Below are 26,043 nucleotides of genomic sequence, written 5' to 3'. Positions count from 1 at the left end.
GCTGAGTCTCCATCTCTCCTGTTAACACCACCTGGACCAGACTGAGGAGGAGAGAGAGAGACAGGGAGCTGAGTCTCCATCTCTCCTGTTAACACCACCTGGACCAGACTGAGGAGGAGAGAGAGAGACAGGTCAAAGAGATGAGTCTCCATCTCTCCTGTTAACACCACCTGGACCAGACTGAGGAGGAGAGAGAGAGACAGACAGGTCAAAGAGCTGAGTCTCCATCTCTCCTGTTAACACCACCTGGACCAGACTGAGGAGGAGAGAGAGAGACAGACAGGTCAAAGAGCTGAGTCTCCTTCATCATGGCAGCTCCATCTCTCCTGTTAACACCACCTGGACCAGACTGAGGAGGAGAGAGAGACAGACAGGTCAAAGAGCTGAGTCTCCATCTCTCCTGTTAACACCACCTGGACCAGGCTGAGGAGGAGAGAGAGAGACAGGTCAAAGAGCTGAGTCTCCATCTCTCCTGTTAACACCACCTGGACCAGACTGAGGAGGAGAGAGAGAGACAGGTCAAAGAGATGAGTCTCCATCTCTCCTGTTAACACCACCTGGACCAGACTGAGGAGGAGAGAGAGACAGACAGGTCAAAGAGCTGAGTCTCCATCTCTCCTGTTAACACCACCTGGACCAGACTGAGGAGGAGAGAGAGAGACAGACAGGTCAAAGAGCTGAGTCTCCATCTCTCCTGTTAACACCACCTGGACCAGACTGAGGAGGAGAGAGAGAGACAGGTCAAAGAGCTGAGTCTCCATCTCTCCTGTTAACACCACCTGGACCAGACTGAGGAGGAGAGAGAGAGAGAGACAGGTCAAAGAGCTGAGTCTCCATCTCTCCTGTTAACACCACCTGGACCAGACTGAGGAGGAGAGAGAGAGACAGACAGGTCAAAGAGATGAGTCTCCATCTCTCCTGTTAACACCACCTGGACCAGACTGAGGAGGAGAGAGAGAGACAGACAGGTCAAAGAGCTGAGTCTCCATCTCTCCTGTTAACACCACCTGGACCAGACTGAGGAGGAGAGAGAGAGAGAGACAGGTCAAAGAGCTGAGTCTCCATCTCTCCTGTTAACACCACCTGGACCAGACTGAGGAGGAGAGAGACAGACAGGTCAAAGAGCTGAGTCTCCATCTCTCCTGTTAACACCACCTGGACCAGACTGAGGAGGAGAGAGAGAGACAGGTCAAAGAGCTGAGTCTCCATCTCTCCTGTTAACACCACCTGGACCAGACTGAGGAGGAGGAGAGAGACAGACAGGTCAAAGAGCTGATTCTCCATCTCTCCTGTTAACACCACCTGGACCAGACTGAGGAGGAGAGAGAGAGACAGGTCAAAGAGCTGAGTCTCCATCTCTCCTGTTAACACCACCTGGACCAGACTGAGGAGGAGGAGAGAGACAGACAGGTCAAAGAGCTGAGTCTCCATCTCTCCTGTTAACACCACCTGGACCAGACTGAGGAGGAGAGAGAGAGACAGGTCAAAGAGATGAGTCTCCATCTCTCCTGTTAACACCACCTGGACCAGACTGAGGAGGAGAGAGACAGGTCAAATCAGAAGGTGAAAGGGTGATGCCAGTGTGTGTGTGTGTGTGTGTGTGTGTGTGTGTGTGTGTGTGTGTGTGTTACCCTCTCCATGTTCTCCTGTAGAGCCCGTTCTTCAGTCATGATGTCCCTGAGAGAGACATGAGGGCGGGACACACTCCAGTGGTCCAGGATTGGCAACTCATCCCGAGCCTCCGATTGGCCGCTCGGAGACGCAAAGCCGTCTGGACCAATCAGGAAGTGAGCTGGGCGTGACCCGTCCCTGAGCCCGGTTTTGGCCGTCTGTGATTCGCCCCAGTGGACAGAGCCTGGTAAAACCAGGAAGTAGAGCAGGATAGAACAGGAAAACATGGGTAATGGAGTTTTAGTTTACCCGTAGTTTTGTAGTTTTTAGGACTTTAAAACAAACTGTAACTTGTGAAAGCTTAACATATATCAATTCTACACGGATGATGTATCAGCAAATCTATATTATATTACAGTAACACACATAACTATTCAACAAATTAACAACAATGATTTGATGACCATGACGCCTTAGTTTGTATGCGTGTGTGTGTGTGTTACCTGGGTCAGTGGTGTGTGTGTGTGTTACCTGGGTCAGTGGTGTGTGTGTGTGTTACCTGGGTCAGTGGTGTGTGTGTGTGTTACCTGGGTCAGTGGTGTGTGTGTGTGTTACCTGGGTCAGTGGTGTGTGTGTGTGTGTTACCTGGGTCAGTGGTGTGTGTGTGTGTGTTACCTGGGTCAGTGGTGTGTGTGTGTTACCTGGGTCAGTGGTGTGTGTGTGTGTTACCTGGGTCAGTGGTGTGTGTGTGTGTTACCTGGGTCAGTGGTGTGTGTGTGTGTTACCTGGGTCAGTGGTGTGTGTGTGTGTTACCTGGGTCAGTGGTGTGTGTGTGTGTGTGTGTGTTACCTGGGTCAGTGGTGTGTGTGTGTGTGTGTGTGTTACCTGGGTCAGTGGTGTGTGTGTGTTACCTGGGTCAGTGGTGTGTGTGTGTTACCTGGGTCAGTGGTGTGTGTGTGTGTTAACTGGGTCAGTGGTGTGTGTGTGTGTTAACTGGGTCAGTGGTGTGTGTGTGTGTTAACTGGGTCAGTGGTGTGTGTGTGTGTGTTACCTGGGTCAGTGGTGTGTGTGTGTGTTACCTGGGTCAGTGGTGTGTGTGTGTGTGTGTTCCATGGGTCAGTGGTGTGTGTGTGTGTGTGTGTGTGTGTGTGTGTATTACATGGGTCAGTGGTGTGTGTGTGTGTGTGTACTCACTCTCTTGTAGTAGATGGTAGGAGAGTGCTGCTTGTCTCTGCTTCTCCTAGAAAGACAACCGCAGACGTAAAACACACACCACTGACCCAGGTAACACACACACACACACACACACACACACACACACTACTGACCCAGGTAACACACACACACACACACACACACACACACACTACTGACCCAGGTAACACACACACACACACACAAGCACACACACACACACCCCACCGACCCAGGTAACACACACCCCACCGACCCAGGTAATACACACCCCACCGACCCGGGTAACACACACCCCACCGACCCGGGTAACACACACCCCACCGACCCAGGTAACACACACCCCACCGACCCAGGTAACACACACACCCCCGACCCAGGTAACACACACCATCGACCCAGGTAACACATACCCCACCTGACCCAGGTAACACATACCCCACCTGACCCAGGTAACACATACCCCACCTGACCCAGGTAACACACCCCACCTGACCCAGGTAACATACCCCACCTGACCCAGGTAACACACCCCACCTGACCCAGGTAACACACCCCACCGACCCAGGTAACACACACACACACCCCACTGACCCAGGTAACACACACACACACACACATACCCCCCACTGACCCAGGTAACACAAACACACACCATCGACCCAGGTAACACACACACCATCGACCCAGGTAACACACACACACACCATCGACCCAGGAAACACACACACCCCACCGACCCAGGTAACACACCCCCCACCTGACCCAGGTAACACACACCCCCCACCTGACCCAGGTAACACCCCCCCCACCTGACCCAGGTAACACACACCCCCCACCTGACCCAGGTAACACACACCCCCCACCTGACCCAGGTAACCCCCCCCCCCACCTGACCCAGGTAACCCCCCCCCCACCTGACCCAGGTAACACACACCCCCCACCTGACCCAGGTAACACACACCCCCCACCTGACCCAGGTAACACACACCCCCCACCTGACCCAGGTAACACCCCCCCCCCCCCACCTGACCCAGGTAACACCCCCCCCCCCCCCACCTGACCCAGGTAACACCCCCCCCCCCACCTGACCCAGGTAACACATACCCCACCTGACCCAGGTAACACATACCCCACCTGACCCAGGTAACACATACCCCACCTGACCCAGGTAACACATACCCCACCTGACCCAGGTAACACATACCCCACCTGACCCAGGTAACACCCCCCCCCCCACCTGACCCAGGTAACACATACCCCACCTGACCCAGGTAACACATACCCCACCTGACCCAGGTAACACATACCCCACCTGACCCAGGTAACACATACCCCACCTGACCCAGGTAACACACCACACCTGACCCAGGTAACACACCCCACCTGACCCAGGTAACATACCCCACCTGACCCAGGTAACACACCCCACCTGACCCAGGTAACACATACCCCACCTGACCCAGGTAACACATACCCCACCTGACCCAGGTAACACATACCCCACCTGACCCAGGTAACACATACCCCACCTGACCCAGGTAACACATACCCCACCTGACCCAGGTAACACACACCCCACCTGACCCAGGTAACACACCCCACCTGACCCAGGTAACACACCCCACCTGACCCAGGTAACATACCCCACCTGACCCAGGTAACACATACCCCACCTGACCCAGGTAACACATACCCCACCTGACCCAGGTAACACATACCCCACCTGACCCAGGTAACACATACCCCACCTGACCCAGGTAACACATACCCCACCTGACCCAGGTAACAAATACCCCACCTGACCCAGGTAACACATACCCCACCTGACCCAGGTAACACATACCCCACCTGACCCAGGTAACACACCACACCTGACCCAGGTAACACACCCCACCTGACCCAGGTAACATACCCCACCTGACCCAGGTAACACACCCCACCTGACCCAGGTAACACACCCCACCTGACCCAGGTAACACACCCCACCTGACCCAGGTAACACATACCCCACCTGACCCAGGTAACACATACCCCACCTGACCCAGGTAACACATACCCCACCTGACCCAGGTAACACATACCCCACCTGACCCAGGTAACACACACCCCACCTGACCCAGGTAACACACACCCCACTTGACCCAGGTAACACACACCCCACCTGACCCAGGTAACACACACCCCACCTGACCCAGGTAACACACCTGGACAGTGTCCTTCCATTTCTGGTGCAGCAGTCTGGCCATGTTGAGGTCCATCCTCACAGAGTAGTCATCAGGAGAACACACACCTGGCAACCAAGCACAGGAGAGCTGAGGGAGTGTGTCTGGGGTGTGTGGGGTGTGTGTGTTGCCTGGGTCAGTGGTATGTGTGTGTGTGTTACCTGGGTCAGTGGTGTGTGTGTGTATGTGTGTGTGTTACCTGGGTCAGTGGTGTGTGTGTGTGTGTGTTACCTGGGTCAGTGGTGTGTGTGTGTGTGTGTGTTACCTGGGTCAGTGGTGTGTGTGTGTTACCTGGGTCAGTGGTGTGTCTGTGTGTGTCTGTGTGTGTGTGTTACCTGGTAGGACACCAACAGGGCCAAACAGCTCAACCAGCTGCAGAGCCAGTTCTGTAGGCAGCTTCAGTTCAACACTCTGGATGTCCACGAGTCTGTCCCTCCTCTTCTCCTTCTCCTTCCTCCCTTTCCTCTCCTCCTCCTCCTCTCTCCTCTCCATCTCCTCCAGCTGGGCTAGGAGCGACTGGGTCACCTCGTCTACGCAATACAGCTCCTCGTCTCCCTCCTCCTCCTCCTTCTCCCATTTCTCCCACTGCTCTGCGCCAGCTCCGCTCTCCGAGTCCCGAACCACTTCCTGCTCCGCCACATCTCTTCCTGGTGGTCTGTGCTCCAGACGAGTGGACTCTCCCAAGGGGGTGTTTTGTTCCTCTGAGCCGCCCCCACCCCCAGACACCGGATGGTTCAGTCCACTAACCCCACCTACCCCTTCGTCCACGCCCCCTCCTGTCCTCCACGTCTCCTCTTCCTCCTCCCCTCTTCCCAATACAACAACCGCCTCGCTATCAGAAAAGCTGGAGGCCGAAGCCTGCTCTCCTGGGGGCGTAACCCGCCCCTCCGTCCTCTTCTCCAGGGACACACCTACGGCCATGTCCAGATCTTCATCACCCTCTTCTTCATCCTCCTCTTCCTCTAGGAAGAGTCTCTCCCCAGAGTCTAGCAACAGATTACTGGTCCACTCCAGATCCTGAGGGAGAGAGGAACCAATGGCACATTTAAAATTAATTTAGGATGGCCTCGCTATATAGGGGACGGGGCCCTACGGCCTCGCTATATAGGGGACGGGGCCCTACGGCCTCCCTATATAGGGGACGCGGCCCTACTGCCTCACTATATAGGGGACGGGCCCTACTGCCTCGCTATATAGGGGAAAGGGCCCTACGGCCTCGCTATATAGGGGAAAGGGCCCTACGGCCTCGCTATATAGGGGACAGGGCCCTACGGCCTCGCTATATAGGGGAAAGGGCCCTACTGCCTCGCTATATAGGGGACGGGGCCCTACTGCCTCCCTATATAAGGGACGGGGCCCTACTGCCTCCCTATATAGGGGACGGGGCCCTACTGCTTCCCTATATAGGGGACGGGGCCCTACTGCCTCCCTATATAGGGAGAGTCTCTCCCCAGAGTCTAGCAACAGATTACTGGTCCACTCCAGATCCTGAGGGAGAGAGGAACCAATGGCACATTTAAAATTAATTTAGGATGGCCTCGCTATATAGGGGACGGGGCCCTACGGCCTCGCTATATAGGGGACGGGGCCCTACGGCCTCCCTATATAGGGGACGGGGCCCTACGGCCTCCCTATATAGGGGACGCGGCCCTACTGCCTCACTATATAGGGGACGGGCCCTACTGCCTCGCTATATAGGGGAAAGGGCCCTACGGCCTCGCTATATAGGGGAAAGGGCCCTACGGCCTCGCTGTATAGGGGACAGGGCCCTACGGCCTCGCTATATAGGGGAAAGGGCCCTACTGCCTCCCTATATAGGGGACGGGGCCCTACTGCTTCCCTATATAGGGGACGGGGCCCTACTGCCTCCCTATATAGGGAGAGTCTCTCCCCAGAGTCTAGCAACAGATTACTGGTCCACTCCAGATCCTGAGGGAGAGAGGAACCAATGGCACATTTAAAATTAATTTAGGATGGCCTCGCTATATAGGGGACGGGGCCCTACGGCCTCGCTATATAGGGGACGGGGCCCTACTGCCTCCCTATATAGGGGACGGGGCCCTACTGCCTCCCTATATAGGGGACGGGGCCCTACTGCCTCCCTATATAGGGGACGGGGCCCTACGGCCTCCCTATATAGGGGACGGGGCCCTACGGCCTCGCTATATAGGGGACGGGGCCCTACGGCCTCGCTATATAGGGGACGGGGCCCTACGCCCTCGCTATATAGGGGACAGGGGCCCTACGGCCTCGCTATATAGGGGACGGGGCCCTACGGCCTCGTTATATAGGGGACGGGGCTCTACGGCCTCGCTATATAGGGGACGGGGCCCTACTGCCTCGTTATATAGGGGAAAGGGCCCTACGGCCTCACTATATAGGGGAAAGAGCCCTACGGCCTCGCTATATAGGGGAAAGGGCCCTACGGCCTCGCTATATAGGGGACAGGGCCCTACGGCCTCGCTATATAGGGGAAAGGGCCCTACTGCCTCGCTATATAGGGGACGGGGCCCTACTGCCTCCCTATATAAGGGACGGGGCCCTACTGCCTCCCTATATAGGGGACGGGGCCCTACTGCTTCCCTATATAGGGGACGGGGCCCTACTGCCTCCCTATATAGGGAGAGTCTCTCCCCAGAGTCTAGCAACAGATTACTGGTCCACTCCAGATCCTGAGGGAGAGAGGAACCAATGGCACATTTAAAATTAATTTAGGATGGCCTCGCTATGTAGGGGACGGGGCCCTACGGCCTCGCTATATAGGGGACGGGGCCCTACTGCCTCCCTATATAGGGGACGGGGCCCTACTGCCTCCCTATATAGGGGACGGGGCCCTACTGCCTCCCTATATAGGGGACGGGGCCCTACTGCCTCCCTATATAGGGGACGGGGCCCTACTGCCTCCCTATATAGGGGACGGGGCCCTACGGCCTCCCTATATAGGGGACGGGGCCCTACGGCCTCCCTATTTAGGGGACGGGGCCCTACGGCCTCGCTATATAGGGGACGGGGCCCTACGGCCTCGCTATATAGGGGACGGGGCCCTACGGCCTCGCTATATAGGGGACGGGGCCCTACGGCCTCGTTATATAGGGGACGGGGCCCTACGGCCTCGCTATATAGGGGACGGGGCCCTACGGCCTCGCTATATAGGGGACGGGGCCCTACTGCCTCGTTATATAGGGGAAAGGGCCCTACGGCCTCACTATATAGGGGAAAGAGCCCTACGGCCTCACTATATAGGGGAAAGAGCCCTACGGCCTCGCTATATAGGGGAAAGGGCCCTACGGCCTCGTTATATAGGGGATGGGGCCCTACGGCCTCGCTATATAGGGAATAGGTTTTCATTTGGGACTCAGACATAGATAGACTAGTGTCCTGTCCAGGGGGTGTACTGGTACATCAGAAACAGGAGATAGACTAGTGTCCTGTCCAGGGGGTGTCCTGGTACATCAAGCTGTCTCTCTACAGAAACAGGAGATAGACTAGTGTCCTGTCCAGGGGGTGTCCTGGTACATCAAGCTGTCTCACTACAGAAACAGGAAATAGACTAGTGTCCTGTCCAGGGGGTGTACTGGTACATCAAGCTGTCTCTCTACAGAAACAGGAGATAGACTAGTGTCCTGTCCAGGGGGTGTCCTGGTACATCAAGCTGTCTCACTACAGAAACAGGAGACAGACTAGTGTCCTGTCCAGGGGGTGTCCTGGTACATCAGAAACAGGAGATAGACTAGTGTCCTGTCCAGGGGGTGTACTGGTACATCAGAAACAGGAGACAGACTAGTGTCCTGTCCAGGGGTGTACTGTACATCAGAAACAGGAGAGACAGACTAGTGTCCTGTCCAGGGGTGTACTGTACATCAGAAACAGGAGACAGACTAGTGTCCTGTCTAGGGGGTGTCCTGGTACATCAAGCTGTCTCTCTACAAAAACAGGAGACAGACTAGTGTCCTGTCCAGGGGGTGTCCTGTACATCAAGCTGTTTCACTACAGAAACAGGAGATAGACTAGTGTCCTGTCCAGGGGGTGTACTGGTACATCAGAAACAGGAGATAGACTAGTGTCCTGTCCAGGGGTTGGACTGGTACATCAAGCTGTCTCACTACAGAAACAGGAGACAGACTAGTGTCCTGTCCAGGGGGTGTACTGTACATCAAGCTGTCCCACTACAGAAACAGGAAATAGGGCAAGAGCCAATAGGGCAAGAGGAAATAGGGCAGGAGCCAATAGGGCAAGAGGAAATAGGGCAGGAGCCAATAGGGCAAGAGGAAATAGGGCAGGAGCCAATAGGGCAAGAGGAAATAGGGCAGGAGCCAATAGGGCAAGAGGAAATAGGGCAGGAGCCAATAGGGCGAGAGGAAATAGGGCAGGAGCCAATAGGGAAAGAGGAAATAGGGCAGGAGCCAATAGGGCAAGAGGAAATAGGGCAGGAGCCAATAGGGCAAGAGGAAATAGGGCAGGAGCCAATAGGGCAAGAGGAAATAGGGCAGGAGCCAATAGGGCAAGAGGAAATAGGGCAGGAGCCAATAGGGCGAGAGGAAATAGGGCAGGAGCCAATAGGGAAAGAGGAAATAGGGCAGGAGCCAATAGGGCAAGAGGAAATAGGGCAGGAGCCAATAGGGCAAGAGGAAATGGGGCAGGAGCCAATAGGGCAAGAGGAAATAGGGCAGGAGCCAATAGGCTGTTCTGGCTCAGACAAGGTTTACTTCCTTTACACAGATAGAGCCTCAGCCAATACAACAACACACAATAAACAACAACACACAATAAACAACAACAACAACACACAATTAACAACAATAACAACACCAACAACAACACACATAAAACAACAACAAACAATAAACAACACCACACAATAAACAACAATAACAATAATAACAACAACAACAACAATAATAATAAACAACAAACATCCCGACCTGCTGACACGTGTCATAGAGGTCCTCCAGAGTGTGTCTGTTGACCAGTTTAAAATGGCGTCTGAGAATGACGAGGTTCTGCTGTCTGGTCCGGCCCTCCTCCAGCTCCCTCTCCTCCACCTGGCTCCCCTTCTCGTGCGTCACACGGTACGGCACCACGCGCTGGCCGGAGGGGTGAACCGCGACGCCAGCCGAGACCGCCGCCGATACCTCTGGGAGGAAACGGGAAGGGTTGCCGTGGAGAATGGCGAGGGTGTTGTTAGGGGGAAAGTGGTATCCCGCGGCGTCGGTTGGGTTGTCGTGACGATTGTGGTCGAGACGCCAGAGGAAGGCGAAGTCTTGCGGGTCGGTCTGGGAGGAGCGATCTGTGTCGGCCAATGACGGAGGAGGGGAGGGGCGGTGGGGGTTAGGGTTAAGGTCAGGGTTGAGATTAGGGTAGAGGTCAGGTTGGAGGTTAGGTTTGAAGTTAGGGCTGAGGTTAGGGTTGAGATCGAGGTTAGGGTTAAGGTCAGAGTCGAGATTAGGGTTGAGGTTAGGGTTAAGGTCAGGCTTGAGGTCAGGCTTGAGGTTAGGGTTAAGGTCAGAGTCGAGATTAGGGTTGAGGTTAGGGTTAAGGTCAGAGTCGAGATTAGGGTTGAGGTTAGGGTTAAGGTCAGGGTTGAGGTTAGGGTTGAGGTCAGGCTTGAGGTTAGGGTTAAGGTCAGAGTCGAGATTAGGGTTGAGGTTAGGGTTAAGGTCAGGGTTGAGGTTAGGGTTAAGGTCAGAGTCGAGATTAGGGTTGAGGTTAGGGTTAAGGTCAGGGTCGAGGTTAGGGTTAAGGTCAGAGTCGAGATTAGGGTTGAAGTTAGGGTTAAGGTCAGAGTCGAGATTAGGGTTGAGGTTAGGGTTAAGGTCAGAGTCGAGATTAGGATTGAAGTTAGGGTTAAGGTCAGGGTTGAGGTTAGGGTTAAGGTCAGAGTCGAGATTAGGGTTGAGGTTAGGGTTAAGGTCAGGGTCGAGGTTAGGGTTAAGGTCAGAGTCGAGATTAGGGTTGAGGTTAGGGTTAAGGTCAGGGTCGAGGTTAGGGTTGAGGTCAGAGTCGAGATTAGGGTTGAGGTTAAGGTCAGAGTCGAGATTAGGGTTGAGGTTAGGGTTAAGGTCAGGGTTGAGGTTAGGGTTGAGGTCAGGCTTGAGGTTAGGGTTAAGGTCAGAGTCGAGATTAGGGTTGAGGTTAGGGTTAAGGTCAGGGTTGAGGTCAGGCTTGAGGTTAAGGTTAGGGTTAAGGTCAGAGTCGAGATTAGTGTTGAGGTTAGGGTTAAGGTCAGGGTCGAGGTTAGGGTTAAGGTCAGAGTGGAGATTAGGGTTGAGGTCAGAGTGGAGATTAGGGTCGAGGTCAGAGTGGAGATTAGGGTCGAGGTCAGAGTGGAGATTAGGGTCGAGGTCAGAGTGGAGATTAGGGTCGAGGTCAGAGTGGAGATTAGGGTCGAGGTCAGAGTGGAGATTAGGGTCGAGGTCAGAGTGGAGATTAGGGTCGAGGTCAGAGTCAGGGTCTATCTGTGGTTTGGGGGAGGGAGGGGTGTCGTTTGTGAAGGTGAGCGCCAGCTTGCACTGTTCCTCAGCCCTGCGACTCTGCCTCCGCTCCTCACTGCCCCCACCAAGATGGCCGACTTCACCTTCCACCCTGGTCTCACTAGCGTCAGTGCACTGACTGACCTCACCAACATGGCTACATTCACCAGCTTCCACACTGCCCTCACCAATATGGCTGTCACTATCAGTACAATGACTGCCCCCACCAAGATGGCCGTCTTCACTTTCCATCCTGGTCTCACTAGTGTCAGTACACTGACTGACCTCACCAAGATGGCTTCCTTCTACCTCCAACAAGTCTTTCTCAACTAAACCCTGAGTCCCCCCATCTCCGGCGGCCTGAATGGTCTCTCCCTCCCTCTGCTCCACGGTGTTGGATCCAACCACCTGGGTTGAGTTAGGGTTAGCCAACACACAGTCAGGTAATTCCTCCCGACTCAGGACTCGGTCTTTATCCGCCTCCCCCCTCCTCCCTCCTGCCTCACCCCTCTCTCCTCCTTCTCCAAATGAACGGTCTGAGCTAAGGGAGGGGACGGGGGAGGGGCAGGTGGGCAGGGGGAAGGAGTCAACACCTGTCTGTAAGAGCTCTAGAAGCTTCTGGAACTCTGTGACATGAGGCCCGCGACCAGGATGCCCTTCTGATTGGCTGCCTCTGGGATCTGCCTCCTCCCCCTCACCACCTCCCTCTTCCTCCCTCCCAGGGCGCCTCCCATTCCTTCCTCCTCCTCTTCTTTGCTCCAGTACCTCCTCTGAAGGCCAGTCTCCAACAAACTCCAACAACTCAGGCCTCACCCTCTCTCCCCCATCCCTCACCCCCTCTCCCACATCCCTCACCCTCTCTCCCACATCCTTCACCCTCTCTCCCACATCCCTCACCCTCTCTCCCCCATCCTTCACCCTCTCTCCCCCATCCCACACCTGCTCTCCCCCATCACCAATTTCTCCCACCAACTTCCCTCCTCCATCCTCTCTCTCTCCATCCCCCTCGCTCACTGATTGGCTAGCGTCCTTCACTATGACAGCAGGCTCCAGCCTATCAGAGTCCGTCTTCCTAGTTCTACTCCTCCTCTCTTTCCTCACCCTCTGACCAATCGACTCGGAGAAAGCCACGGGCCTCTCGTCGTCACCATGGAGATCTGCACTAAACACAGACTCCACCAGACAGTGGGGAATTCCTGTCTCTTCCTCTTCCTCCCCCCTGTTCCCCTCGTCGTCCGGTTGCCACGGAGCTTCCGGTTCAGAGACCAACGTTCCTAAATCAAGAATATCCTCCTCGTCCAGAATTTTAGAATTGTCCAGAATCGCACATTTTTCCGAGGCCTGTTCACTGAGGGAGAGGGACTCTGTGGACCCGTGGGCAGAGCTGTAACCCGGGGTTCTGGCTCTCCCGGAGTGGCCGGCCAACGACACGTCGGGAAGCGAGGAGGAGAGCTGGGGGCAGGACCTCTCAGAGCCCTGGACCAATCGCTGCTCTCCTACCAGGTCGCGGCGGGCCTTGTCTGAGGACTTGGGCCTATCAGGAGAAAGAAAGACAGAGAGAGAGACAGAGACAGAGAGAGACAGAGAGAGACAGAGAGAGAGAGGACAGAGAGAGACAGAGAGAGAGAAGACAGAGAGAGAGAGGACAGAGAGAGACAGAGAGAGAGAGGACAGAGAGAGACAGAGAGAGGACAGAGAGAGACAGAGAGAGAGAGAGACAGAGACAGAGAGAGACAGAGAGACAGAGAGAGAGAGAGAGAGAGATCATCTTTTCATTGTGACTTCAATTCAAGAGAAAAGACGAGGCAACTATTGAGATGCAGCCTGAAACTAACCTTAGCCCTGGCCATAACCCTAACCCTAGGCCCTAACCCTGGCCCTATCCCTGGCCCTATCCCTGGCCCTAACCCTACCCCTGACCACTAACCCTGACCCCTAACCCTATCCCTAGGCCCTGGCCCTATCCCTAGGCCCTAGCCCTGGCCATAACTCTGGCCCTATCCTAACCCCAGGCCCTAACCCTACCCTAGGCCCTAACCCTGTCCCTACCCTAGGCCCTAACCCTGTCCCTACCCTAGGCCCTGGCCCTAACCCTAGGCCCTAACCCTAGGCCCTAACCCTGGCCCTAACCCTGGGCCCTAACCCTAGGCCCTAACCCTGTCCCTACCCTAGGCCCTACCCTGGCCCTAACCCTGGGCCCTAACCCTGGGCCCTAAACCTAGGCCCTAACCCTGGCCCTAACCCTAGGCCCTAACCCTGGCCCTAACCCTGGGCCCTAACCCTAGGCCCTACCCTAGACCCTAACCCTAGGCCCTAACCCTGGGCCCTAACCCTAGGGCCTACCCTGGGCCCTAACCCTGGTCCCTAACCCTGGTCCCTAACCCTTGGCCCTAACCCCTAACCCTGGCCCTAATCTTAACCCTGACCACAACCCTGGCCCTATCCCTAACCCTGGCCCTAAAGCTGGCCCTAATCTTAACCCTGACCACAACCTTGGCCCTAAACCTGGCCCTATCCCTGGCCCTATCCCTGGCTCTAATCCTAACCCTGGCCCTATCCCTAGTCTCCTGGTGAGGAAACTTACTGTGACGGGCTAGCCTCCTGATGGGGTGGGCTTGAGTCCTGTTGGGGGGGTAGTTTGGCCTCCTGATGGGGTGGGCTTGGGTCCTGTTGGGGGGGTAGTTTGGCCTCCTGATGGGGTGGGCTTGGGTCCTGTTGGGGGGGTAGTTTGGCGTCGTGATGAGGGGGTCGTGTTGGGTCGTAATGGGGGGGTAGTTTGGGGTGAGAGCTCCCCATGATGGAGTGAATGGTCACGTGACGATCATAATTTTCCATCATCCAACGGATCTTCTCTGCTTTAACACTGTGCCTAGTACGTCTAGAGAGAGAAAGGAGAGGGGAGGGAGGGGAGGGAGGGAGGAGAGGAGAGGAGAGATGGGAGGGAGGAGAGAGGGGGGGGAGGAGAGAGGAGGGAGAGGAGGGGAGAGAGAGGGCAGAGAGGAAGAGAGGAGGGGAGAGAGCGAGGAGGGGAGAGAGAGGAGGGAGAGGAGGGGAGAGAGAGGGCAGAGAGGAAGAGAGGAGGGGAGAGAGCGAGGAGGGGAGAGAGAGGAGGGAGAAGAGGGGGAGGGGAGAGAAAGAGGGGAGGGGAGAGGAGAGAAAGAGGGGGGGGGGGGGCGAAAGAGGAGGGGTTATCCATTTAGTTTTTAATTTCAATTCAGATGAATTTGTAATAACTTTATTAGTGGTTTGTTTACATTAAATCAAAGTCTATCCTATCATAATAACTTTATTGGTCATTTACATCAATTCAAAGTATATGGTAATATATGTTGTTCGGGATGTGTATGAGGAAGTGAATTCAGATGACCAGCATGCATCTGTTCAGAAACTAACTGTGAGAACTTTCAGAGTCTTCTGGATTGATGATGAACTGAAACCTGTGACAGGTCAAAGATATAATGCCCAGCATGCACCTGTTCAGAAACTAACTGTGAGAACTTTCAGAGTCTTCTGGATTGATGATGAACTGAAACCTGTGACAGGTCAAAGATATAATGCCCAGCATGCACCTGTTCAGAAACTGTGACAGGTCAAAGACATGATGACCAGCATGCACCTGTTCAGAAACTGACAGGTCAAAGATATAATGCCCAGCATGCACCTGTTCAGAAACTGAGAGGTCAAAGATATAATACCCAGCATGCACCTGTTCAGAAACTGTGACAGGTCAAAGATATAATGCCCAGCATGCACCTGTTCAGAAACTGAGAGGTCAAAGATATAATACCCAGCATGCACCTGTTCAGAAACTGTGACAGGTCAAAGATATGATGACCAGCATGCACCTGTTCAGAAACTGACAGGTCAAAGATATGATGACCAGCATGCACCTGTTCAGAAACTGACAGGTCAAAGATATGATGACCAGCATGCACCTGTTCAGAAACTGTAATAACTTTATTGGTACCTCTCCAGGTGTTTCGTAATAACTTTATTAATACCTCCCCAGGTGTTTCGTAATAACTTTATTGGTACCTCTCCAGGTGTTTCGTAATAACTTTATTGGTACCTCTCCAGGTGTTTCGTAATAACTTTATTGGTACCTCTCCAGGTGTTTCGTAATAACTTTATTGGTACCTCTCCAGGTGTTTCGTAATAACTTTATTGGTACCTCTTCAGGTGTTTCGTAATAACTTTATTGGTACCTCTCCAGGTGTTTCGTAATAACTTTATTGGTACCTCTCCAGGTGTTTCGTAATAACTTTATTGGTACCTCTCCAGGTGTTTCGTAATAACTTTATTGGTACCTCTCCAGGTGTTTCGTAATAACTTTATTGGTACCTCTCCAGGTGTTTCGTAATAACTTTATTGGTACCTCTCCAGGTGTTTCGTAATAACTTTATTGGTACCTCTCCAGGTGTTTCGTAATAACTTTATTGGTACCTCTCCAGGTGTTTCGTAATAACTTTATTGGTATCTCTCCAGGTGTTTCGTAATAACTTTATTGGTACCTCTCCAGGTGTTTCGTAATAACTTTATTGGTACCTCTCCAGGTGTTTCGTAATAACTTTATTGGTACCTCTCCAGTTCCCTGGGTTTGTTCTTCCACCAGGTACTAGGCTCCCGGAACAAAACCTTGTAGTTGTGCCTCAGAGCCTGTAGGGACATACAGCACATCCTACCATTAGACAGTGTGGGGACATACAGCACATCCTACCATTAGACTGTGTGGGGACATACAGCACATCCTACCATTAGACAGTGTGGGGACATACAGCACATCCTACCATTAGACTGTGTAGGGACATACAGCACATCCTACCATTAGACTGTGTAGGGACATACAGCACATCCTACCATTAGACTGTGTGGGGACATACAGCACATCCTACCATTAGACTGTGTGGGGACATACAGCACATCCTACCATTAGACTGTGTGGGGACATACAGCACATCCTACCATTAGACAGTGTGGGACATACAGCACATCCTACCATTAGACAGTGTGTGTGTAGATGTGTGTGTAGATGTGAGTGTGTGTGTGTGTGTGTAGATGTGGGTGTAGATGTGGGTGTGTGTGTGTGTGTAGATAGATGTGTGTGTGTGTGTGTGTGTGTGTAGATGTGGGTGTGTGTGTGTAGGTGTGTGTGTGTGTGTGTGTGTGTGTGTGTGTGTGTGTGTGTGTGTGGGGGGGTGTAGGTGTGTGTAGATGTGTGTGTGTGTGTAGGTGTGTGTGTGTGTGTAGGTGTGTGTGTGTGTGTGTGTGTGTGTAGGTGTGTGTGTGTGTGTAGGTGTGTGGGTGTGTGTGTGTGTGTGTGTGTGTGTGTGTGTGTAGGTGTGTGTGTGTAGGTGTGTGTGTGTGTGTAGGTGTGTGTGTGTGTGTGTGTGTGTGTGTGTGTGTGTGTGTGTGTAGGTGTGTGTGTGTGTGTGTGTGTAGGTGTGTAGGTGTGTAGGTGTGTAGGTGTGTGGGTGGGTGTGTGTGTGTGTGTGTGTGTGTGTGTGTGTGTGTGTGTAGGTGTGTGTGTAGGTGTGTGTAGGTGTGTAGGTGTGTGTGTAGGTGTGTGTAGATGTGTGTGTGTGTGTGTGTGTGTGTGTGTGTGTGTGTAGGTGTGTGTAGGTGTGTGTAGGTGTGTGTAGGTGTGTGTAGGTGTGTAGGTGTGTGTGTAGGTGTGTGTAGGTGTGTGTGTGTAGGTGTGTGTAGGTGTGTGTGTAGGTGTGTGTAGGTGTGTGTGTAGGTGTGTAGGTGTGTGTAGGTGTGTTTGTGTAGGTGTGTGTGTAGGTGTGTGTGTAGGTGTGTGTGTGTAGGTGTGTGTAGGTGTGTGTGTGTAGGTGTGTGTGTGTAGGTGTGTGTGTGTGTGTGTAGGTGTGTATAATACATAAACTTGAATAACTATTGAAATGTATTTCTGATTAAAATGGAAGGTAGTTTGTAGAGAGAGACCATAGTTACGTAGGGTTTCATCTCCCAGCTCTGCATGTTGGTGTTGTCAATAATAACAGGAGAGAAAGAGGCCTCCATCACTTCCTGGGCTGAGGACATCAACACCATGTTATTCAATGGGAAACAGAGACCATTTACATGGTTAGGGTGTAGGGGTTAGGGTGTAGGGTGTAGGGGTTAGGGTGTAGGGGTTAGGGTGTAGGGGTTAGGGTGTAGTAGGGGTTAGGGTGTAGTAGGGGTTAGGGTGTAGTAGGGGTTAGGGTGTAGTAGGGGTTAGGGTGTAGGGGTTAGTTAGGGTGTAGGGGTTAGTTAGGGTGTAGGGGTTAGTTAGGGTGTAGGGGTTAGTTAGGGTGTAGGGGTTAGTTAGGGTGTAGGGGTTAGTTAGGGTGTAGGGGTTAGTTAGGGTGTAGGGGTTAGTTAGGGTGTTAGGCTGTAGGGGTTAGTTAGGGTGTTAGGCTGTAGGGGTTAGGACGTAGGGGTTAGGGTGTTAGGATGTAGGGGTTAGGGTGTTAGGATGTAGGGGTTAGGGTGTTAGGATGTAGGGGTTAGGGTGTAGGGTGTAGGGGTTAGGGTGTAGGGGTTAGTTAGGGTGAAGGGGTTAGTTAGGGTGTAGGGGTTAGTTAGGGTGTAGGGGTTAGTTAGGGTGTAGGGGTTAGTTAGGGTGTAGGGTGTATACCTCTAGCGTGGTTCCATTCGTGGGCCTCCCCTAAAGCTGAGGGGTCGTAGCGATAGTCCCCATGATGTAGGGGTTAGTTAGGGTGTTAGGGTGTAGGGTGTATACCTCTAGCGTGGTTCCATTCGTGGGCCTCCCCTAAAGCTGAGGGGTCGTAGCGATAGTCCCCATGACGTAGGGGTTAGTTAGGGTGTTAGGGTGTAGGGGTTAGTTAGGGTGTAGGGTGTATACCTCTAGCGTGGTTCCATTCGTGGGCCTCCCCTAAAGCTGAGGGGTCGTAGCGATAGTCCCCATGACGACAGAAATAATCATCCGTGCTCAACACCACCCCATGTGGGTTCTGTTCCAGCATGGCCCTACACACACACACACACACACACAGAGATAACACACACAGAGATAACACACACAGAGATAACACACACACACACAGGGATAACACACACACGCGCACGCACACACACACACAGGGATAACACACACACACACACACAGAGATAACACACACACGCGCACGCACACACACACACAGGGATAACACACACACAGGGATAACACACACACACACACACACAGATAACACACACACACACACAGAGATAACACACACACACACACAGAGATAACACACACACACACACACACACACACAGACACAGGGATAACACACACAGAGATAACACACACAGAGATAACACACACACACACACACACACACAGAGATAACACACACACACACACACACAGGGATAACACACACAGAGATAACACACACAGGGATAACACACACACGCACACAGGGATAACGCACACACACACACACAGGGATAACACACACACACACACACACACACACAGGGATAACACACACACACAGGGATAACACACACACACACACACACACACACAGGGATAACACACACACACAGGGATAACACACGCATGCAAGCACACACGATTATTGGTGAGTGTGGTTAACATTATTGTAAACACACACACACACACACACACACCCATCCAATACCCCGCCCACCCCCTATACACACACCTAACACGTCCCCTTACCGGGCCAGGGTGGACTTGCCCGACCCAGGAGCTCCCCGTAGCAGCACTAGGACACGCCCCTCCAGACGGAGCCTACCATGTTGGAGGGGTGCTCTGGGGCCAGCAGACACACCCCCTGTCCAAGACCTGGGGACGGTAGGGGCTTGACCGAAAGGGCCCTGGGCCAACCAGTGGGAGGCGGGTGTGGCTCGGGTGTGCCAGGAGGAGGGGCTTAGCGCCACAGGGACGATAAATGCCGGCCCCGTTGGCTGATTTCCGCGGGCATGCGGTTGGAACTCCGGCGCTCGAGTATTCCAGAACGACGGGTTGGCGAGTCGCTCTTCTCCTGCGACGCCAGTCTTCGTCCTCGCCCCCCTTACTACGTCGCCTGGTGGTACGGTCCGCTCACCCTCTGGACGAACAGTGAACTGGTCCAGTTTCCTGTATGCCTGGAATGCAGAGGGGCGATCGGCGGCCCCCGGGTCCAAAAGCAGGCTGGGTTTAATTCTGTCCGTCTCGGATGGCGATGAAGTCAGATGGCCGAAGTCCAGTAATGACCGTTGCCGCCGGTAACCGGCTGCTCCTCCCGAGAAGTTGAGGCTCAGGTCAGAGACAGGGGAGTGAGGTCCGCTAGCCTGCCCAGCTGAGAACACCCTGTCTGGGCATGGCTGATCCCCTGGGAGCCCCCTCGTGGAGGCTGAGGCTCTTGGGCCGGACTGGAGCGGCTGTGGCAGGGCCTGCTGCTGGGCGCCCGGGGGCTGAACGAGCAAGGAGAGGGAAGAGACGGAAGAGGAGGAGGAGTGAAGATCACCGTGGTCCCTCTCTCCAGCTTCCTGCTGTATGGTAAGATTCTCCAGCTCACGGTCAATCAGAACATCAAACTCTTCTGTCAAGTCAGTGGTCAGGTCCTGGTTATCTTCGCTGAGGAGAGGAGGTGCCCGTCGGGGAGGGGAGAGGGGGACAGCGGACTCCCCCGTAGGCGGGCGGGGGTGAAGGTCTGGTTTGGAGGAGTTGTGTTGGGGGCTGAGGAGAGCTGCGGTAAGCTCGAACCCGGAGAGGAGGGGAGGGAGGGGGCCAACACGCTCAGCTGCTACAGACAGCTCCAGGAGAGAATCCATCGCATTCTCAACTACAGGAAGAGACATGGAAGGAGAGAGAGAGAGAGAGAGGTGATAAGAGAGAGAGAGAGAGAGAGAGAGAGAGAGAGAGGTGGTAAGAGAGAGAGAGAGGTGGTAAGAGAGAGAGAGAGAGAGAGAGAGAGAGAGGTGGTAAGAGAGAGAGAGAGGTGGTAGGAGAGAGAGGGGGAGATGGTAGGAGAGAGAGAGAGGTGGTAGGAGAGAGAGAGAGGTGGTAGGAGAGAGAGAGAAGGGGAGATGGTAGGAGAGAGAGAGGTGGTAGGAGAGAGAGAGGTGGTAGAGGTGGTAGGAGAGAGAGAGAGAGATGGTAGGAGAGAGAGAGAGGTGGTAGGAGAGAGAGAGAGGTGGTAGGAGAGAGAGAGAAGGGGAGATGGTAGGAGAGAGAGAGGTGGTAGGAGAGAGAGAGAAGGGGAGATGGTAGGAGAGAGAGAGGTGGTAGGAGAGAGAGAAGGGGAGATGGTAGGAGAGAGAGAGAGGTGGTAGGAGAGAGAGAGAGGTGGTAGGAGAGAGAGAGAGGTGGTAGGAGAGAGAGAGTGGGGGTAGGAGAGAGAGAGAGGGGGAGATGGTAGGAGAGAGAGAGGTGGTAGGAGAGAGAGAGGTGGTAGGAGAGAGAGGTGGTAGGAGAGAGAGAGAAGGGGAGATGGTAGGAGAGAGAGAGGAAGGGAACAGTTGGTTAAATGAACTCTTTAGCTGTGTGACATGTACAGTTGTGGCAAAAAGTTTTGAGAATTACACAAATATTAATTTCCACAAAGTCTGCTGCCTCAGTGTCTTTAGATATTTTTGTCAGATGTTACTATGGAATACTGAAGTATAATTACAAGCATTTCATAAGTGTCAAAGGCTTTTATTGACAATTACATGAAGTTGATGCAAAGAGTCAATATTTACAGTGTTGACCCTTCTTTTTCAAGACCTCTGCAATCCTCCCTGGCATGATGTCAATTAACTTCTGGGCCACATCCTGACTGATGGAAGCCCATTCTTACATAATCAATGCTTGGAGTTTATCAGAATTTGTGGGGTTTTGTTTGTCCACCCGCCTCTTGAGGATTGACCACCAGTTCTCAATGGGGATTAATGTCTGGGGGGTTTCCTGGCCATGGACCCAAAATATCGATGTTTTGTTCCCCGAGCCACTTAGTTATCACTTTTGCCTTATGGCAAGGTGCTCCATCATGCTGGAAATGGCATTGTTCGTCACCAAACTGTTCCTGGATGGTTGGGAGAAGTTGCTCTCGGAGGATGTGTTGGTACCATTCTTTATTCATGGCTGTGTTCTTAGGCAAAATTGTGAGTGAGCCCACTCCCTTGGCTGAGAAGCAACCCCACACATGAATGGTCTCAGGATGCTTTACTGTTGGCATGACACAGGACTGATGGTAGCGCTCACTTTGTCTTCTCGGGACAAGCTTTTTTCCGGATGCCCCACACAATCGGAAAGGGGATTCATCAGAGAAAATGACTTTACCCCAGTCCTCAGCAGTCCAATCCCTGTACCTTTTGCAGAATATCAGTCTGTCCCTTGTGTTTTTCCTGGAGAGAAGTGGCTTCTTTGCTGCCCTTCTTGACACCAGGCCCTCCTCTAAAAGTCTTTGCCTCACTGTGCGTGCAGATGCACAAACACCTGCCTGCTGCCTAATCAACTTTAGGAGACGGTCCTGGCGCTTGCTGGACTTTCTTGGGCGCCCTGAAGCGATCTTCACAACAATTGAACCGCTCTCCTTGAAGTTCTTGATGATCCGATAAATGGTTGATTTAGGTGCAACCTTACTGGCAGCAATATCCTTGCCTGTGAAGCCCCTTTTGTGCAAAGCAATGACGACGGCACGTGTTTCCTTGCAGGTAACCATGGTTGACAGACGAAGAGCAATGATTCCAAGCACCACCCTCCTTTTGAAGCTTCCAGTCTGTCATTCTAACTCAATCAGCATGACAGAGTGATCTCCAGCCTTGTCCTTGTCAACACTCACACATGTGTTAACGAGAGAATCATTGACATGATGTCAGCTGGTCCTTTTGTGGCAGGGCTGAAATTCATTGGAAATGTTTTTTTGGGGGGGGATTCAGTTCATTTGCATGGCAAAGAGGGACTTTGCAATTTATTGCAATTCATCTGATCACTCTTCATAACATTCTGGAGTATATGCAAATTGCCATTATACAAACTGAGGCAGCAAACTTTGTGAAAATTAATGTTTGTGTCTCAAATTTTGGCCACGACTGTACACACATGTAAATGCTTACTAAGTTTAAGTCCCAATATGTACTGTTGTACTGTAGTCCCAATATGTACTGTTGAACTGTAGTCCCAATATGTACTGTTGAACTGTAGTCCCAATATGTACTGTTGAACTGTAGTCCCAATATGTACTGTTGAACTGTAGTCCCAATATGTACTGTTGAACTGTAGTCCCAATATGTACTGTAGTCCCAATATGTACTGTTGAAATACAGTCCCAATATGAACTGTTGAACTGTAGTCCCAATATGAACTGTAGTCCCAATATGTACTGTTGTACTGTAGTCTCAATATGTACTGTTGAACTGTAGTCTCAATATGTACTGTTGTACTGTAGTCCCAATATGTACTGTTGAACTGTAGTCCCAATATGTACTGTTGTACTGTAGTCTCAATATGTACTGTTGAACTGTAGTCTCAATATGTACTGTTGAACTGTAGTCCCAATATGTACTGTAGTCCCAATATGTACTGTTGAACTGTAGTCCCAATATGTACTGTTGAACTGTAGTCCCAATATGTACTGTTGAACTGTAGTCTCAATATGAACTGTTGAACTGTAGTCCCAATATGTACTGTTGAACTGTAGTCCCAATATGTACTGTAGTCTCAATATGTACTGTTGAACTGTAGTCCCAATATGTACTGTTGAACTGTAGTCCCAATATGTACTGTTGTACTGTAGTCCCAATATGTACTGTAGTCCCAATATGTACTGTTGAACTGTAGTCCCAATATGTACTGTTGAACTGTAGTCCCAATATGTACTGTAGTCCCAATATGTACTGTTGAACTGTAGTCCCAATATGTACTGTTGAACTGTAGTCCCAATATGAACTGTTGAACTGTAGTCCCAAAATGTACTGTTGAACTGTAGTCTCAATATGTACTGTAGTCCCAATATGTACTGTAGTCTCAATATGTACTGTAGTCCCAATATGTACTGTAGTCCCAATATGTACTGTTGAACTGTCGTCCCAATATGTACTGTTGAACTGTAGTCCAAATATGTACTGTTGAACTGTAGTCCCAATATGTACTGTTGAACTGTAGTCCCAATATGTACTGTAGTCCCAATATGTACTGTTGAACTGTAGTCCCAATATGTACTGTAGTCCCAATATGTACTGTAGTCCCAATATGTACTGTTGAACTGTAGTCCCAATATGTACTGTTGAACTGTAGTCCCAATATGTACTGTTGAACTGTAGTCTCAATATGTACTGTTGAACTGTAGTCCCAATATGTACTGTAGTCTCAATATGTACTGTTGAACTGTAGTCCCAATATGTACTGTTGAACTGTAGTCCCAATATGTACTGTTGAACTGTAGTCCCAATATGTACTGTTGAACTGTAGTCTCAATATGTACTGTTGAACTGTAGTCCCAATATGTACTGTTGAACTGTAGTCTCAATATGTACTGTTGAACTGTAGTCTCAATATGTACTGTAGTCCCAATATGTACTGTTGAACTGTAGTCCCAATATGTACTGTTGAACTGTAGTCCCAATATGTACTGTAGTCCCAATATGTACTGTAGTCCCAATATGTACTGTAGTCCCAATATGTACTGTTGAACTGTAGTCCCAATATGTACTGTAGTCCCAATATGTACTGTAGTCCCAATATGTACTGTTGAACTGTAGTCCCAATATGTACTGTTGAACTGTAGTCCCAATATGTACTGTTGAACTGTAGTCCCAATATGTACTGTTGAACTGTAGTCTCAATATGTACTGTTGAACTGTAGTCTCAATATGTACTGTAGTCCCAATATGTACTGTAGTCCCAATATGTACTGTAGTCCCAATATGTACTGTAGTCCCAATATGTACTGTTGAACTGTAGTCCCAATATGTACTGTTGAACTGTAGTCCCAATATGTACTGTAGTCCCAATATGTACTGTAGTCCCAATATGTACTGTTGAACTGTAGTCCCAATATGTACTGTTGAACTGTAGTCCCAATATGTACTGTTGAACTGTAGTCCCAATATGTACTGTTGAACTGTAGTCCCAATATGTACTGTTGAACTGTAGTCTCAATATGTACTGTAGTCCCAATATGTACTGTAGTCCCAATATGTACTGTAGTCCCAATATGTACTGTTGAACTGTAGTCCCAATATGTACTGTTGAACTGTAGTCCCAATATGTACTGTTGAACTGTAGTCCCAATATGTACTGTAGTCCCAATATGTACTGTTGAACTGTAGTCCCAATATGTACTGTAGTCCCAATATGTACTGTTGAACTGTAGTCCCAATATGTACTGTTGAACTGTAGTCCCAATATGTACTGTAGTCCCAATATGTACTGTTGAACTGTAGTCCCAATATGTACTGTTGAACTGTAGTCCCAATATGTACTGTTGAACTGTAGTCCCAATATGTACTGTTGAACTGTAGTCCCAATATGTACTGTAGTCCCAATATGTACTGTTGAACTGTAGTCCCAATATGTACTGTAGTCCCAATATGTACTGTTGAACTGTAGTCCCAATATGTACTGTTGAACTGTAGTCCCAATATGTACTGTAGTCCCAATATGTACTGTTGAACTGTAGTCCCAATATGTACTGTTGAACTGTAGTCTCAATATGTACTGTTGAACTGTAGTCCCAATATGTACTGTTGAACTGTAGTCCCAATATGTACTGTTGAACTGTAGTCCCAATATGTACTGTAGTCCCAATATGTACTGTTGAACTGTAGTCCCAATATGTACTGTTGAACTGTAGTCCCAATATGTACTGTTGAACTGTAGTCTCAATATGTACTGTTGAACTGTAGTCCCAATATGTACTGTAGTCCCAATATGTACTGTTGAACTGTAGTCCCAATATGTACTGTTGAACTGTAGTCCCAATATGTACTGTTGAACTGTAGTCCCAATATGTACTGTTGAACTGTAGTCCCAATATGAACTGTTGAACTGTAGTCCCAATATGTACTGTTGAACTGTAGTCCCAATATGTACTGTAGTCCCAATATGTACTGTTGAACTGTAGTCCCAATATGAACTGTTGAACTGTAGTCCCAATATGTACTGTTGAACTGTAGTCCCAATATGTACTGTTGAACTGTAGTCCCAATATGTACTGTTGAACTGTAGTCCCAATATGTACTGTTGAACTGTAGTCCCAATATGTACTGTTGAACTGTAGTCTCAATATGTACTGTTGAACTGTAGTCCCAATATGTACTGTTGAACTGTAGTCCCAATATGTACTGTTGAACTGTAGTCCCAATATGTACTGTTGAACTGTAGTCCCAATATGTACTGTTGAACTGTAGTCCCAATATGAACTGTTGAACTGTAGTCCCAATATGTACTGTTGAACTGTAGTCTCAATATGTACTGTTGAACTGTAGTCCCAATATGTACTGTTGAACTGTAGTCTCAATATGTACTGTTGAACTGTAGTCCCAATATGAACTGTTGAACTGTAGTCCCAATATGTACTGTTGAACTGTAGTCTCAATATGTACTGTTGAACTGT

General features: G+C 51.1%; 1 protein-coding gene across 1 annotated transcript in view; it reads right to left on the bottom strand.

Moving 5' to 3' along the window:
• The window catches only part of LOC110512617 (NEDD4-binding protein 2), a 50,084-nt gene that overhangs the window by 22,359 nt on the left and 1,682 nt on the right, over positions 1-26,043 (bottom strand). Inside the window, exons 3-14 of the mRNA XM_036989409.1 lie at positions 19,182-20,289; positions 18,348-18,472; positions 17,444-17,532; positions 16,080-16,156; positions 14,085-14,378; positions 11,244-13,034; positions 10,907-11,051; positions 9,953-10,564; positions 5,366-6,047; positions 5,013-5,098; positions 2,806-2,851; positions 1,632-1,855 (exon numbers count right to left, since the gene is read on the bottom strand). Coding sequence (XP_036845304.1) covers positions 1,632-1,855; positions 2,806-2,851; positions 5,013-5,098; positions 5,366-6,047; positions 9,953-10,564; positions 10,907-11,051; positions 11,244-13,034; positions 14,085-14,378; positions 16,080-16,156; positions 17,444-17,532; positions 18,348-18,472; positions 19,182-20,289 — 5,279 coding nt within the window. The remainder of the gene's footprint in view (positions 1-1,631; positions 1,856-2,805; positions 2,852-5,012; positions 5,099-5,365; positions 6,048-9,952; positions 10,565-10,906; positions 11,052-11,243; positions 13,035-14,084; positions 14,379-16,079; positions 16,157-17,443; positions 17,533-18,347; positions 18,473-19,181; positions 20,290-26,043) is intronic.

The sequence above is a fragment of the Oncorhynchus mykiss genome, chromosome 10 (assembly GCF_013265735.2).
Source record: "Oncorhynchus mykiss isolate Arlee chromosome 10, USDA_OmykA_1.1, whole genome shotgun sequence".
In the NCBI taxonomy this organism is placed as follows: domain Eukaryota; kingdom Metazoa; phylum Chordata; class Actinopteri; order Salmoniformes; family Salmonidae; genus Oncorhynchus; species Oncorhynchus mykiss.
The sequence above is the reverse complement of the archived record's forward strand: the minus strand, read 5'-3'. Positions and strand labels throughout refer to the sequence as shown.